The sequence below is a fragment of the Oxyura jamaicensis genome, chromosome 4 (assembly GCF_011077185.1).
Source record: "Oxyura jamaicensis isolate SHBP4307 breed ruddy duck chromosome 4, BPBGC_Ojam_1.0, whole genome shotgun sequence".
Classification (NCBI taxonomy): domain Eukaryota; kingdom Metazoa; phylum Chordata; class Aves; order Anseriformes; family Anatidae; genus Oxyura; species Oxyura jamaicensis.
In genome coordinates, this window is record NC_048896.1 from 49387941 (window position 1) to 49405960 (window position 18020).

At 40.2% G+C, this 18020-nt stretch overlaps 1 protein-coding gene across 1 annotated transcript; it reads right to left on the reverse strand.

The window, feature by feature from the left end:
• Positions 1-321: 321 nt before the first annotated feature.
• ETFDH (electron transfer flavoprotein dehydrogenase) lies at positions 322-18020 on the reverse strand. The gene is made up of 13 exons (XM_035325911.1): positions 17893-18020; positions 16468-16614; positions 15540-15769; positions 14579-14660; positions 14173-14291; positions 13779-13856; positions 11332-11478; positions 9415-9555; positions 7906-8049; positions 3623-3791; positions 1686-1868; positions 1145-1366; positions 322-843 (listed from the first exon to the last, which is right to left on the reverse strand). The coding sequence occupies exons 1-13, from the start codon at positions 17924-17926 to the stop codon at positions 680-682; spliced, it is 1860 nt and encodes a 619-aa protein (XP_035181802.1). The 5' UTR covers positions 17927-18020; the 3' UTR covers positions 322-679.

An 18020-nucleotide genomic window follows, 5' to 3' on the forward strand; every position in this document is an offset into this window, starting at 1 on the left:
TTAACACCAAAGCCATTTAAGCAGTTTGTTACATTTTTTTTTTTAATTTTTATTTTTAATTAGTGCAGGCCTCATTTCTTTTAAGGAATAAAAAGTGCTGACAGACATATACCCTGAAGGTGCAAATATTAAGTCATTTTTTTAAACCACTTTACAATTGTATTACAGATGGGCTCCCTGTCATCATCAGGAAAAAAAAAATCTATGTTTTATGTAAAAAGTGTAACACTTAAGAATAGTGACAGTTTTCTAGACTGATGTACTTTCCCTACTGTGAGGTAGGACTCTACATATAGTAAAGCACTTCCAATAGACAAACACTTTAAGGATAGGTACTAAACTTTTCCATTACACTCCTGATTCTGGATATGGCTCTTATCATCACTGAACTTCAGCAATAAATCCAAGGTACAAAGTTCATTTGTCAGTCCTAAGAAGAACTTTCTTCTGCCTGCCACCCGACTCCTGAAAAGAAGTTCTATTTAAATAAGGCTAGAGTTTAACCAGAATACACCCACCTTCCATTTCATCTAATGCAGTGCTCATACCTAAACTTCAGAATGGCACGTTAGTCTTAAAACTCTAACATTCAAGTCAGTGCTGTACTTCACACTGCAGCATAAAATACTCCAACTTTTCTGTTGGTGATCAGAAGTCACTGAATAGTTCTCAAGCCACCTCACATCCCATTGTAAGCTGGTCCTCCTCCTCCTTCAGGCACTACCCAGTTAATGTTCTGACTTGGGTCTTTAATATCACATGTTTTGCAGTGGACACAGTTCTGAGCATTTATCTGCAATCTTGATCCTTCTCCTGTTTCCAGAGGAACATATTCATAAACGCCTGGGAAAAGCACAAGAGTGTGTGACTTCTCTGACCAGTTTCTCTTACATGCACAGTCAACAAGCATAACAAGGGAAGTAAAGTACCAGTGTCATTCAGCTGCCTTCTTCCACGGTTACCCATTATTTTGTCATGAATGTATTTTTAACGTAATAAATTTGAAGACCTCTACTTGAGGCCTTTTCTAGGAAGACAACTAGGACAGAATATTTGAAGTAGCATGCCAGGTGGACTCCCCTTGAAATACTTAAGTTTTTCACCTTGCAAAATCTCTCTCACACACTCCATTTCTATTACCTACCTGCTGGGCAAAACCTTTGTTCCGGTCCATCGAATATAGCCAAATTCTTGCTCACAGGGACGCTGTCATCTTTCAAAGTCAAATGAGCGGGCTGGTCATGTTCGTGATTTGTACCACTTAAAGCCACAGATGATAGGAGATCAAAACTGATTTTTCCATCGGGCTTTGGGTATTCGATAGGAGTACAATCTTTGGCTGGCTTGAGCTGAGCAAAATCTGGTCCTAAATACATTTTTAACAAATAACATTCATTGCAGAATTAAAATTTAATCAAGCTATTTTGCTTTTCCTCATCAGAATGAAGTATTTCATAGAAGGTAGCCTTTTTCATGAGACAAATCTTTTCATGGGACAAAATCTATGCTAAGCAGAACAATGTTTTAATGGCCTCATCTACAAGTCTACTTCACCATTTTATCATCAATTTCTATAGTTTAAGTCCCTACCAGTTAACCAGATATGGTCTAGCTTAAACTAAGAGACTGTGAAAAGAGACTGACACACACATTTAATATCTTCTTTCAGGAAATAATGATGTTACCTGGATGTTTTAATGTCCATGGTTCCTTTCCTCTCAGTAGCCAATAAAATATCCCCGTGTAAATCATTCCTCCATACACACCCAGTATGCTGTGGCAGGACGGGCGGATGTTTCTAACTGCATACAGCTCTTTCCAGACCCACGACTTTTTCAGGTTTTCTTCATATTCTTGCACATCAAGTCCTACAGAAGGACATTACTTGTTAGGTACCTACAGTACATAAAGACTATCCTTGAAACAAACAAACAAACAAACAAAACAACCTGCTGAATAAAGACAAGCAATGAAGGGAGCAAACTAAGAATTTCATAATAGTATGCTAAGACTGTACAACATTACATACTTCAGCCTCTCGAAGAAACCAGGTTCAGCAGTCACCAGCAGGTTACCCACTGCTCCTTTGTAACCTCTTTAAAAGAGCCACAAGAAGCAATTGCCTCAAACTTCAGCAAAAAATAAAGATAGCAGACCAGGTGGCTATACCAGCATCCCTACCAGAAAACAGCCCCTCTTTCACAGAATCAAGATCTGAGCAGGACTGTTTACCTGTGGTCTGAGACCCAGGATTTCAATTTTAAATTTGTTAAGTTAAAAGCTTTTCCTTTACAAGTTCGGCAACCACAAGCATTTTGATTTCATTAACTATGGCTATGGCTCTGTGGAGGACACCGATACTAGACAACATTTCCTCCCTTTGTAACCAGCAAGTTATCAAGCCGTGTTTGACTAAACTTCTGGTTTTCTTTACAAATGCTACAGGCATTGCACACTTGACACATCTCCTGCAATATCATATAGTTAAAGCCAAGCAATTAGGAAAAAAAAAAGTTTCTTCAAATGAAAGTTTCCTCTCCTTCACTGATCTCCGTCACTACCGTATAGGTTTAGATATTTTAAATAAACACGTTAAGGGCCTGTCTATACATAAAGACCTACTTCAGTCTGTATTTTCTGCCTCATGTAACAGTCTGAAAAAACTCCCTAGCTGTGCACAGAGCAGTAGCTGGGCTGTAATCTGTCTTGACAGAGCTGTTAACAGCTTCTAAAACCTGCTGATAATCAAAGAAGAGCAGCAGACTAAACTAATAGAGTGTTTATTAACCGAGACAAGTTCTAGGGTCTAATCACTCTACCGTGTTACAGTAAACTAGGAGCTTTATCTGTTCAGTTCTGTGCTTTATCTGTTCACCTCTGTGCCACCTTCAGTTGCACGTTTCTCTTGCAGAAGAGCTCACCAGAGGTGACTCCATCACTACAGAGAAGAGATTTCTAAAATAATTATGTGGCACCTGGCTACATTGGTTCTCCGGAGTGGCTCAAATTCTAGCAGGGTTATCTCCCTGTACAGCCTTTGTTACAGATTTAAGGGAACAAGCAGGGCTAAATATAACACTACAATGCAGTCAGGATCAGATGATTATCCCAATGCATTTGAATTACATATAATAGGAAATACACAATCTCACACCGAGAAGACTGTAAAGATAGAAAAAAGGATCCTACTAACAACAATACAGTGAAAAGTAAATTTGAAAAATCTCACACTTCTGCTTACGTGTCATCAGCTCCTTTTAATCTTCTGCCTTCTGACTGCAGTCTTTCAGTAAGACTTTTTGAATGATAAAGCTAAAATTTTTAAGAGTAGAAACTGAACGTATATTATTCTTGTTTACTTATACAGGAAGTGCAAGCTTAGTTTTCTCATTAGAGGCGTACTTTTGTCCTAGCAGTAAGATCAATACTTAAGAATAGCTAAGCAAAACTTTATTTCTTAAATAATTTTACAGTATAAATACTAAACAAACAGTATGCATCTTTTTAAACCACCACACTCATTTCATGATTTGCATTTCCATCAGAAAACTAATTACAGGTAAACTGTTGGTGGCTCCAACTGGACACAAGGTAACTCCAGGTGAGAGCACAGCGATCTTACCGATTGTCTTTGACTGGAGATTCTCATTCGTTAATTGGCTAAAGATGGCTTCTGAAGCCAACATGCCACTTTTCATTGCAGTGTGTGTCCCTTTGATCTTAGGAACATTCATGAGTCCAGGACTGCAGCCAATTAATAATCCACCTGGGAAGGTAAGCTTGGGTATCGACTGAAGAGGAAAAAAAAATTGCTTTCTGTTAGGTGAATATAACATGCTGGAAGTCAAACTGGCATGAGACTAGAGTGTCCTTCACACTTGCATGTGCACGATCTAGATATACATTGACTTAAGTTATTCTACTTAAATAATTTTGGCATAGTAAACAGGTAAGAATGCAGACATTGTACTAGGTTTGAGAAGAGACAGCATTTTCCCTATATCCTTTCTCCAACTGCTTTATCTATGAAAAGACTGTGGTAATGTCATCCACTGATACTATTTTGCTCCTTCAATTTTAAGTGAATTCTTTGAAAAACATTTGTGCTTCCATTTTTGGCACGGTAAGTTGTATCAGTCCCATATCAGAGTTTATTAGTTGGTGCTGCTTTTTTCCATTTGACACATCTTTTCTGTCAAGCCACACAGTATCTTCCCTCCTCCCCCCCAAATTCCACTTACTTCAGACATTTTTCAGCATCCAACAAATACATTTTTGGAGCTAAATCATTCTCTTACTCCTGTTCTGCAAGAAGCAGAATGTCTTTGAATACAGTCAAAGACTGTACCTAAGTACCCAAGGTAATTACCAGCCAGGTAATTTGCAAACATCACGTATATTTTGTTAATACACGTTATCCTCCCAGATTAACAAAGGAATAGCTCAGCTGTCATGATATTCTCACCCTCATCCAATGAGATTAGGATTTTAGACAGAGAGCAGCTTCAAAACACAGACCAACTACAGCACTCTGAGCAGAAAGCTGTTACCAAATAAATCTAGGACTGAAATTGCTGAAGGCAAGTTACAAACACAGCCTCCCTCAAAAAGTCTTTTCTTTGTACTGATGAGGGCTTGTGAATACAGCATCCTGCTTTTATTAAAGCTGCCTGAAGCAATTTGTTTTGGAATAGCCTATGTAATTCAACACGGAACAAGTAGTTTTGTTTCAAGAAAAAATGTTTCTTCTGTTAGTTCAGTTGCTACCTGTTCACTACTCAGGCAGGGCTGCCTACTTTTGAATATCCGTATAATAGTCACTAAAAAAAAATCTACTACACGCATTTTCCCTGTGCTTTAGGCAATTTGTTGAATCAGACAGTAATTTGGTTCGTAGGAAAGGTAATTTAGGCTAAAAACACAACTACAACTTTTAACTTACTTTTCCATGACTAGAAGTCTTAAGTTCAGTTATATGACAGCATTTCAAAGGAATTAGGTAGTAGGAAGGAAGTCTTCTCTTTCCACAAGACCTTTGGCTGAAAACAGGTGACTGAAGAGAGTAATTCTGACCTATCTACTAGGATGCAATGATGCAGCACTGACATAAGCACAGAAAGACTTCTTGACTGGTTCTTCAAGTTACAAAAAAGATGGTGAAGTAACATCCACTATTTTTTATTTTTGGGTGGTCCTTTGGGGACCCAGGAGTTGGACTTGATGATCCTTGTGGGTCCCTTCCAACTCAGATAATCTGTGATTCTGTGATTTTCCTCCTAAGTCATCTATTTCACTCAATAGGCATAGAGAGGCCAGCATACTGCTGAAGTGATTGAGATTAAAAATTAGCCACGTAACAGAAAGGGTTGCATGCATCCTAGTTCTGTTAGCAGTTCCCATTACAAGAGGTATGGAACTTCACAGCTGTTTTCACAGCCAGTCTGCAGTCAGTTGAAGGAAGGCACCAGGCTAGGGTGGCACAAGCACTCCCTGCCCTGAGACGCACAGTGAAATCCTGAGCTCAGCCTCAAGCACTTGGAGAAGCCACCACCCCCTTGCCAGAAAAAAGGCAAGGATGGCTGCTTTGGAGGACAGAAGGCAAGATTTGTGCTCCTCACAAAGTCCTGCCCCTACCAAACAGGCAACCTGATGTTCTCCTCCCCTTAGCTCAGCTCAGGGGTGAGGATCTGTAAAAGCAAGACTTATGTTTGACGCTTGCATGGGTCATCAACATGATTAATTTCCTAAGTTTTTCTTCTTTGATAATAATAACAATACATTGCTCAACAACAGCAACTACTTTTATTTTTCCCACAGAACTCTTAAATCTTTTCAAAGTATTTGATGAAGCAAAGGCAGAAAAGAGGTTGCATGTGAGTTTCTATGTTTGGAAGTCCTTGATTTTGGAATTTTAATAGAAGAAATAACAGCTATGGAGATGTAATCTATTGAACTCTGCCCGTTCCCTCCACATATCCCAAAAGCTACAAAAACAGGGAAATATCTAAGTGCTTGCGCTCTCTCTTTCACACAAAGCTATTTTAAAGACTAAAGAACGTGGTCATAAGGTTGTAGATAATAGGGAAAAAAAATCTTAGATCAGTGATAATTTTATATATGTATCTCATACACTACTGTCACCAAAATGAGAACTGGCGCTAAGGAGCCACTTACATAAGAAAATATTCCTGTACTCCAGTGATGGAAATGAGTCAGACTGCTACAGTTATCAAACAACATATGCAGAGGAAGAGTTACTCTTTTAAAAAGTCTTCCCAAGTGACTCATCGGCAAGGCTTTATTTTTTAAAATTGGAAATCATATATAATAAAAAAATCTACTTAGAAATGTAACTTCACGATCAATAGACAATTCTAACTAGAGGGAGTAAAAAGTTAGACATGCGACATGCTTTTATGTTAGAAACAGTGCAAAGTAAGTGACATGTTTTAAGCCTGGCAAAGAAGTCCAAAGATTAGGAGACGGATCTGCAAGAGCTGTACTTCTACCACCTGTGCAACAGCACAAACAATGCCTGTGACTTAAAAATTACCATGTTCTTTCAGCTGTGTGTTGGGAGCAGCGTGAGGAGGAGCATGCAACTGAAGTCAGAATCTGACTGCTTCGTCCAAGCTAGAAATTTGGTAACGACTGTGATACAGAAACCAGTGTGCTGGAAAAAGAAGCCCCTCTTATAAATATGCCCAAATTAAAGGATCTTAGTATTTTCTATACTATCTGTGTTAACAATGGCTCAACAATGGTTTCCGAGGTAAGCCAGCCACACTGCTGTTATCATGAACTAAATACAAAGAACATGACGCGACATACTTCCACTTCAGATAGCACAAGGTGATCAACCAGCAGGCTGACTTTATGCGTATCATGAGTATCATCCAGAAGTTGCATCATGAACTCACATTACTCAGTCCCAGGCATTCACACTTGCAGCAAAGCCTAACTCCAGGAGACTATCACGACAGTTACCTTGCTGCTGAAGTCCTACTTGTATTTCAAAAGCTGCATGTGGCCACATTTATATTAAAGATGAGATTCAAAAAGGAAAGACAATGGTGTCAGAGAGCAGAAATGAGTGGCCCCACAAACAGGCTGCACAAATCATGAACACTCAGCCTTGGCTTTAAGTTCCAAACCGAAAAAAGCATCAAGAAGATGGATCTGGCAGCCCAGGACACACAGCAACCTGTGCTTCAAGATTCCCAAACGAGGTTAAAAACTTGAAAGATCTTGAGCTATTAAACATGTATTTTAGACTATTTCTCCTGCAAGTTATTCCAACCATTTCAAGTGACCTTAAGTCTTGGTGAATGACTTGGTGAAAGTCTTGGAGACTCCCTCCCTGAGGGAACAAAATGAACAAGGTGTTCCATCTCCCAAGAAGCGAGAAATTCAAAGCTGTGCATGAAAAATACTGAAGGTACTTGAGGAGGTGAGGACTTACCTGCCAAAGTACGTAACTGCAGTACCATCACTAACGCAAGGGTCAAGCACTCAAAAGCACAAGCTTTTAGGAAAATACCTCCCCTTCCGCCCCCCCAAAAGAGCCAGATGACTGGTGCTACCTGCCCCTTAAGGTTTCCAGGCCAAACAAAGAATTATCTGTACCTCTGCCGCAGAACATGTTTGCCTGCAGTATCAACCCAAATGTAATTTCAGAAGTAAAGTGACTGTGTCAGAAGATTGCTGGTACTACAGAACCTAAGCCTAGCAAATCTCAGCAGGTGTCTCCAGCAAGATAACAAGGTGCTTGTGTCTAGCAAAACTTCTGGCCTTATTCATCTTTGTTATAGCTCAGTTGTTTCCCAACAGCATGCAACCTGAATCTGTAATACTACAAACATGGCTATGAAAAACTGAAAGTAAAAAACTTCATGAAAATGTTACCTGGAGACCGCCTTCATTCAAAGCTCTGGCACCATATGCAATCCTTTTTCCACCTTCCAACGTGGGCTCTACACTTGGATGGTGCTTCCACCTCTGAAACTCCCTAAACGGATTCAAATAGGGATTTTGATAATCTAAACCAACCTTAAAAAATAAAAAAGTGCAACATTAATGAAAATAAAGTACGAAATTTCAACAAAAGTTAGAAAATAAAACCACCATGTATTACCCGATCAACTCCTCAGTCTATTTCATACTATATCAACCTTAGGATCTTTCTTCTTAAAGAAACTACTGCCAAAACTACATTGTATTAACAGTATAGTACAAGCACGTCTGAGAGTTTGCTGCCATAAGACTATTCCTACCTGAAGCATGGAAATCCTTAATTACACTGTAACCACCTTCCATCTGCCTTTGAAATAAAGCAGTGAAATCAAATTAAGCATGATTTAATGGTAGGTAAGTGAGAAAGCTTGTTTGAAATTTGTTTCAAAACCTCCTTGGCCCTACACAAGCTGGAAGGAGAGGTAAACAATTATTTCTAGATATTTATTATGTCCTTGCACCCACATATTTTAACCAGTTCACATAATTTAGCTTAGTCAGTTATTTCCAATTAGGTGAGCCTTTGTAATAAAGCACCGGGGTACAATAGTAAAAACAGAAAATGGGGGAAAAAATGACTTAGCCAGTTGGCTGAATGCCCAGGATTTCTATCTTATTCATTTGAGAACTCGCCCAAAGATAAAACCTACATTTTCCACCCTTAACATATTATTGGAAGGACACCTGCTGCTGAATTTTCTCTTCTGTCCAAAGGAGTGATTTCTGGCTCCTGTAAACTTTATTTCACAAAATTATCAAAATATATCCTGAGCCAGCAACAAACAGTACCTTGATTTCTATGGCTGTTCAGTTCTTTCAGAGCACTGCTTGCATCTATTTCCATTGCTAGATAAAGTTCATGAGGGATTTTCAAAGTATGTGCAAGGTGTAAAGTTCAAAGACAAAAGAAGTGCTTGTATGTGCACAGAGAAGTGGCTTTTCTCCTATCTGAATAGGAGATAGGAATGCAGGGTGTTCCTGCTTACATGCTTCTCCCATAAAGCGGGTACGCACGGTAGGCTGACACACAAATAAGGAAACGGAATTAAAGTTGCACTGATCTTGACATTTCCTAAGTTTTAATTATCTTGTGAAAATTTTGCAAGCACAGTTTTGGTTAATCATCTGCTTTCAGCTTTACCAAAATTTGTTTGGTTTGCCAAAGAACTAATTTGTAAATTTTCCATCTTGTTAATAAAAGACACTAGATAAAACACAGACTAATGACAAATGAACCTGTCCTTATATGGGAATAAGTGCACATAAAATTATGAAAGGACTAAAATTGGTCTGCTGCTATTTTTGTTTTCATCTTCAAATTAAAACAGAGAAGAGGAATGCGCACAAAAATGAAGACCCAACCAAAAACAAACACACACAAGAAAAAACAACTTCACTTACCACAAATCCAAGAGCAACTAAGGGTTCACCCTCATTTAAGTGATAAAGAAAGGATCCTCCATATGTATGTCTGTCTAAAGGCCAGCCTACGGTATGTTCCACTCTTCCTGGTTTCCATTTCTTTTCATCAATAATCCACAACTGAAATGGAGATCACCAGAAATTATTCTATATTGCAAAGCAATGGCATTTCCATAATAAAATAAACTATTGATGATAAGTGAATTTACTGCTACGACCAATGCATGAACTCATACAACTAAAGACCAGATTATGATGTACAAATGCTTTTTTGGGTTACCATTCAAGAATGTGCCAACATTTTTCCTTGATAAGCCACACATCAGAAAATGTGGCAGACTCCAGCATTACACCCAAATTTTTCATTCAACACGATCCTTTTTATGAGCTACTTTGACAGTATCTTTGCTAGAAAATGCAACTACGTTGATGTTTTTTCTTTAAAAACAGTTTTTTCACATGAATCATTACAAATTCCTCACAAGATTCTCAAGGTCAGGCTTAACTATACAGCAGAGTTGATCTAAGTATCTGCTGCCAAACAAGCTGTCCTCTCTTCTCTCCTACAAATTTCCAGTACTCACCTGAGCCATGGCAAACTTACAGAAGCATTTTCCTATTTTTACTGGTGGGTTAATTTTCCACTCAATTCACAAAACATCATGGAGTGATGTGCCTGGCCCAGTCTAAGGATGGAGGGGGAGTAGAACTATCCCTTCCACCCACGGGGCACTATCAGATCTTCTCAAGCACAGAGGGTACATCTACATTAATATTTCTATTTGGAATAAGGAGCATGTTTTTGAGCAGGACTCCGGATTGCTCCCACTCAGCACGCTTTGGTTCACATCACAGAGCAGTCATGGAAGGCACGGACTGGATTCCTTTCACATGAAACCCAACTCTGCCTGGCTCCAGAAACTCGTCTAAAGCATTCCAGTCACAAAAGGCTACTCGGTCCATGGGACTCAAATAGAGCCAGGCCAAAGTAAAAATAACCCTGAGATGTGAATAGCAAGGATGTCAGCTCATCAGCACCAACTATTTCACTTTACAGATCCATTCCTATTGGACTGCACTATTTGCTAAAGCAGACATGGTCATATTGAAACCTGTCTCATCTGGTACCAACGGGACTGTACTCTACTATACCTACGACTTAGGTATTAGAAGTTTTAACTAGGTCATGCATAGGAACATTCACCAATTTCCTCTTCTCTACAGAAATCTAAAATTTTTTGCCGAAAATATTTTAAAATCACCAAATAAATTTGGTGAATACTTTGTAGTTGGAAGCACATGCTTAAAAAGAGCATGTTACAAACTCTGGACATACTCTAGACAACCAGGTCTTTTTTCACGACTAGTATTTCCTGAGTATATTTTTTTATACACCAGATCTCTATCCCAATTTTATAAGCCTAGCGAAGGGATCAGGGTGTGTGTGTGTGTGTGTGTAAAGCTCATGCAGGTGTTTCAGAGAGCATGACAGCTCCTTCCTGTCTCTAATGAACATGCAGAAAACCCACAGAAAGCCCTTCTTCCTCTCCTCAGGTATTAAAACTACCTAAAATTAGGCAGCATGAATCCCCCTCTCATTTACTAAAAGTACTGAAAACAGATTTCACAAATGAGAATAACTGAAATCAGATTAAGAAGTGAAGGCGGATTCACAGGCACTCGTAAATACATATAAAAGAGTCATAGCATTCAAAACAAAAGAGTCAAGACATTCAGAAATGTCTTCTCGTATCAGCTTCAGAAGAGCAAATATTCTAGAGTCTGAAAACATGACTCAAAATCTATTATTCTAATGTCTTTAAAAGTAGCTCGAATACCAACTACCTTACATTTTTACAGTATTTTCCTTAACGCTTAAAATTCTGCAGATGATACCTCTTTCAATCCAATGCCATAGCTCTGGGCTTGACAGTTCTCCCTGAGGTTGTATTTTTTGTACAGCTGTTTGGCCAGATGTCCGTGACAACCTTCAGCAAATATTGTGACCTTAGCGTGGAGTTCCAAGCCTCGTTCAAAGGTAGGCTGCAAAAGTAGAGGATTTCATCAGCAGTTAGAACTGTGACACATCAAACTCACAGAAAAAAAACGTAGGGCAATAAGGTGATCTTACTCTACTTCGTAGCACTGCCCAGAACCTACGAATCATTGTAAGCTAAGACAGAAAAGACAGCTAGAGCAGAACCAAACTATGATACGCCCCCAGCAAACCTGGCAAGGGGATTCCATTAGAGCAGCACCAGGGTGAATCGCCATTCTGTACTGAGAGCGATTCTTTTCCAGGTCAGAGGATTCTACCATCACATCTGCTCATTCACATGGTGCAAAGGAACCCCAACACAACCAAGAATCTTAACCTGTAACTTCACACTTTAATTTTTGCTCATAAAGTCACATTACAATAAAATATTGTCTTACATATGTACATGAAGGAGGCCTAATAAAACACCAGGTCAGAAAAAGATATATCAGTGTCCTGTCTGTCCCCCCCCAAGAACATGCAACTTCAGAATAAAATTGTAACGATACATATTATACCAATATTACACTGCATGTTAAAACATAAGTAATGTTAGGGTAATTTTGCCATGGCATTTTAAAAGAATTTCTCATCAAAAACTCCAACATGATTCAGAGTAAGATGGGGGAACCAGCAGGCTCACACCAGCAGTTCATACTCGTGTATGAGCGATCACTTGCACACACGAGTGTGTTACGCTAGAACAGACGAGCACGTTTTATTTGCAGTGTAAGGAGACTACATTACTACATTCTAAATATACATAATCTTGCGGGGTGGGAGGGTGAGGGGTATTTTTTATTATTTTTTATTTTTTTAAAAAAAGAAGAAGCCTGAAAGCCAGAAAGTTTAATGCTGAAAAAAGATCACGATAACAGTTTTCAATGGAAACTGCCAGAGGCAAACCATTCACCATTCCTGTTTGATTGGTACTGATTACAAGGTGACACTCTACTCGTTAACCACACCATTTGATTAGGTTCTGTACAAACAAACACATTGAAGGTATTCTTGATTTGAAGGTTAGGCAAACGATGTTTATTTACTTTATGCACTGGAAGTACAATCAGTTGACAACTAAAACACTTAGTTTAAATATTCAGTTTACAGTAGTGGCACCCTACTTATATACATATTAAAGAAGTCAACAGATAACGTGTTTTTAATAGACACATTCCACCAGAGTAAGTGGAAAAAATATTAGGGTTGGAGGATGTTTTAAAAAATTTGTATTTCCTCCCTACTGAAACAAAAACAAACAAAAAAACCCACAGTGTTTTGTTACTGCAATGTATTACTTGCACCTCCTACTGGAGAAAATGCATACCTGAAAATTAGCGTGTGTATAAGCACTATGGGAGACAGACAATATTATACAGGAAAAATATATTACTTTTCCCTGCCATCACTTTTTCCTCAATTACATTTATTTTCTTATAGCAAGAATGAGTCTTTTCTTCTCAACCTCTGCTTAAAATTGGAAAAACAGACCAGACTTTTACATCAAAGTACGTACTTCTTTGAAATTCTATGTAAACTAGTACGAAACTTCATATAAGAAAAGCTGAAGAAAAAAAAACAAACAAAAAAACCTGTACCCAGAATTTCTGTAGCCTGATAATTGTGTGGAAGCTGTTCCGAGTTGCTCTGAGGTACTGACTTCTCCCTACGTATTGCTCAGGGAGGTGACACGCTTACTGCAGGTGCTGGATTCCACTAAAAATCTACCAAAAGTCCAGCACTTAGGGGCAGGGGGTCACCTTCTGGATACAGCAGCGTGACCAACCAGCAAAAAGGTATAAAGATTCAGCGTGTACCTTGCCCCAGCAAGGTAGACAGACTGTCAACAAACGTTGACTACAGTTGTACAGAAGAAAAAGCAGCCAGCCAGAAGCACGCTCTTACATGTTGCTAGCTACCAGCAGGACAAACAACAGCTTTCCATTTCACCTTCACACTTTTTTTTTTGAGGGAGTTCAAGGGAGTGTTCCTTTTTTATTTTTATTTTTATTTTTTTATACTGATTTCCCATATGTCAAAGCACGCTTGCAGTCTTTCCTTCAAATAACCCTCAGACAAGCCTCCTTTCTGCAAAGGCTTTTCTCTGCTAATTTTACAAGGAGTTTACAATGTTCTGAGACCAAAACTTTCAGGTGTAATTGATCAGTTTTATACAGAGCGGAAAAACAGGTACTGAATTTTGTAATTTTTGTTAGGCTGCAGCAAGATTACTGATACCACTAGAAGCAGATACAGCACAATTTCCAAAATTAGATCTCCAGTTATAGAAAACATAGCTACTTACTTTAGGTGCTCCATCCTTTTGAATGCCCACATCATTAGTAGCTATCCCTTTCACACTACCATCTTCATGAAAAAGAACCTTTGAAAATGTTTAAACAAAAAGAACATTTTAATGATTAGTCATTTTAATCCATTCATAAGAAGTCCTAGTACAGAACTTCTAAGCACCAAGTCTTTCTGCTGTCTAGTGGTCAAACTTGGAAGATAATGTTATTAATAATATACTTTAGGATCTGCTTTGTGCTTTGCTGGATCTGGGCCAAGGATTTTAACTAATGAAACATGGTTTTCATAATACATTTCTGTTAAGAGGATTGTGATTATACAAATAATTGGGGGTGCAGTGAAAGGGGCTTCAAAAATGCTTTTCATATACACACGGATATCATCGTTACCTCAGCTGCTGCATAGCCTGGATACAACTCAACCCCCAAAGCTTCTGCTTGTTCACCTAACCAGCTCACAAAGTGTCCCAGACGCACTATGTAATTCCCATGATTAACCATTGGAAGTCCTAGGCAAAAAGAACATACACAAACATATACACACACCTAAAACACAGAACACTAAGCAAAGTATAAGACGACGTAGACAAAGATACATCTGATGTATATAAGTGCCATCTTCAAAATAATAACGCCATGTGTGATTAGAGCCATCACCTACAAGCACACAATTGCTGAAGGCTATTATATTCTCCACACACTTGTTGTGCTACATTAAATCAAGATTGATTGATTCATAGAAAAGTTGAAAAACACACTGAAAAGACTGGACAAAGAGCTCCTCACCGAACTTTACCTGGAAGAATTGGCACTGGAATTCGAGATTTCTTTGTTAAAATTCCAAACTTGTCTTCAGTCACAGGAGTATGAAGTGGAGCCTACATGGAAAAGGGAATAGAAATAGGCCTGTGAGTTGTTTTTCCAGCCAATCCAAACCAAACAAAATACATAAGAAAAAAATTAAAAACCTACACAAATAATTAATAAAATAATGAACTGGCAGTCATTTAAAGGTCTAATAAAGCACTTCTATAGGAAAGTATTTCCTATAGAGAAAACAGTATCTTATGAAAACAGTCAGACAAGAATCAACACAACTGAAAGGTTAAAAAACTGTAACATGGCCTTGCAAATCCCCACTACAGTTTGTGATTCAGCTCGTACTCCATCAATACTCTAAACCTTTTTAAAGAAGGCGGTGCATCTTGTGTGTTCAGCCCACTGAGACAAAACAACTAGTCAACGGCCAGCTTCTTGCAGCTCCCAGGTGACAGCAGGGCGCCAGCTGCCAGTCAGATGTCTGTCCTGGCAGGGATGGTGCCTCAGTTCTTGCTGTCCTCCCCCCTGAACGACCTTAGGCCTGAGCTACGTTACTACGTCTGCACAAAACACAGCGGAGCCCAGTCAGAGGTACTGCCCAGAAGCGACAAGTCTGCCGCTGCTATCAATCTGCCACCTCACTGCTTGTGCACAGGAGCTGGATTCTGTACAAACGCAGGAGATGGAGCACACCCCAGGATCTGGCAGGCATCCTGTGTCTATGCTGTAAGACCACTGGATGAACGAGCAAAGGCCACAGCAGTCACGTTTAGCACTGCTGAACTTAAGAAAATGTACTAAAAAGAAAACAGGTGGTTTTGTCGTGCTAGATCAACATATTTTAAATGGTACTAAGCACCAAAGGTACCAAGTTACAAAATGAGTCAGATACAGGAATTTATGACATGCTAGCAATGTGTTTGTATGTTCATACATACCCCCCGCTCCTTCCAGTCTGGAAATAGTTCTTGCAAGGACCTTGGCTCAAGACAAGCACCAGACAGCGTATGTGCACCAATTTGGGAAGCCTTTTCCACCAGACAAACACGTATTTCTTTGCCATGCTCAGCAGCTAACTGTTTGAGTCGAATAGCTGCAGAAAGTCCTGCAGGGCCTGCTCCAACAATGACAACATCAGCTTCCTCTGCAAATCTCTCCATGTTTACCCCTTTAATAGAAAAAAAGATAGTAAGACAAACTAATCAGCAATTCTCCCCAACATCTCACTCCCTACACCTTGCTCTCTGATACTGACTACTGGGTATCTCCACAGTATATTGCCTGCCATAAGAGGAGGCTAAATACTTAACAAAATGCCTACTTCTGTACTTGGAATAGTGCTGAAGGACGTTAGCATTCCAATATAAAATTAGCTCTTTACAAGTTGTAAGAAGATATGTCATAAAAACATATACACAGTCTCTATACACCAGAAATATCATCTTCAGAAGTTAAGAAGAAAGTTAAAGTTAATTAAGAGCCCAGTTAGGTAGCTGCATCAAAGACACTTGGTGAAACTGTAGTGAAGAGAGAAGGAAGACAACAAGATCCTTAGTCAGAACAAGTTACTTTATTTTACACTAATTAGTCAGTGACTTTTCTAGAATTGAAACCTTTAAAATTGCTAACCATAGAGATTGGAATGTCCGGAAATATTGCAAAAGTTGCTTATAGATTTTCTTGATCTCATTTCATAGCATTAAAGACACTGATTGTGAGAGAGCAACCATGAAATTTCATTTGGAGTATTAGTCCTGTATTTAAGATAATAGAATTTCTGTAAAAAGAAAAAACAACAACACATTTCAGTGTTGTTAAAGCTCAGCAAGAATAAGAAGCTTTCAAAAATGCATTTTTCCCACTTACCTTCCCATCGCTTGTCTTTGTCCCGTGGATGAATTGTGTAATGCGTCGTTATGCGAGGCACAGCGGCAGTAGAGGCACATCTTGCTGTGTGCAGTGACGGAAGGCAGTCTTTCTTTATCAACTTAAGAGCATGAAAGCACTGACGTGCTGCAAAAACAAGAAACAGATTTAACGAATCATTCCTTACTCAAAGTCCTCCATTTTTTTCAGAAACACATGGCACAACCAGTATGACAGTCCCCCCAACACAGCAGTCAGGATGAGAAAATGAGGAAACATAAACACAGATCTAAAAATTTTCAACAGTTAAAGTTACATTGTACCATTTATATTAAAAAAAAAATAAAAATAAACAAATAGAGATCTTCCCCTTTAAGCCTTCTTCACGTGATACCACTCCCTGCACTGGCCAACAACTTCTGACAGCTGACACGGGACAGCACGCACATACAAGGGGAAAATGCATTTTAAGTTCCTGCTGAACTTTGTACTCCAAGACTTACTTCATGAGAAATGACTAAACAACTGCAGGTGTAGGACATTCAACTTCACCCCTTGTGACACCAACACGTGCTGGGATATACAGCCTGGACTAGCGATAGGAGGCAGCTCAGCTAAAACGTCCCGGCCTACACCAAAAGCTCACGCGGCAACCCAGGTTCAGTGTAGCCAAAGCCAGGCACAGTAGATACAGTTCATCTTTACTTCTGCTGCAGAAACATTGAACAACAAAGTCGCTTCTCTTATTAAGAAAATGGAACTGAACTAAGCTCTAAATGGTCAAATCAGGATTCTATCCAAAGAGCAGCAACGTGCCCCAACACTTGTTTTAATTTCCACTTTTCACAAAAAAACAACAAAGCCACGTGTGATTTGCACTCAGAAAAGCAGAGTATACAGCACCATAACCAGCTTTAGTGCACAGATCTGTCAGCTAACGCACCCTGAGAGATATTTCCCCCCCCCATTGCAGCGTCTCTGCTGTAATTTCAGGGGTGCAGAACGAGACCACGGTATTTAAAACACAGCATTTCTGCCAAACCGCCGCAGTAAAAGGCCCAGCCGGGGACCTGGTGCTGGCAGCGGCGCTGAGGAGGCCGGCAGGCAGGCAGGCAGGCAGGCAGGCAGGCCGCCCTGCCGGCACGGCCCCGCACGGCGCCAGGCGGGACGGCGGTGCCAGCCGTGCCGGTTTAACAACACCTCCCACCCGCACCCCCAGCACACGGACACTGCGCCCAGGCGCCCTTCACACAGGCGGGGCCGAGCAGCCGCCGGCCATGGGCGAGCCTGAGGGGGCCGGGGCCTGGACACACGGCCAGGAGGAGAAGACGGGACGCGACAGAACAGGCTGTTGGGTTTTATTCCACCACAGCCCCAGCGAGCTTGGTCCCGCTGCCCCCCCTCGCCCCGGAGCCGCGCCGTTACCTGTGGCGCCGGCCGGGCAGCGGGACCACAACATGGCGGCGCCCTCGACCCCTCTCGCTGCCCCCGCCGCTGCCAGCTGCCCTGCGCGCTCGGCGGCGCTCGCTCCGCCCTGAGGCGGGGCCGTGCGG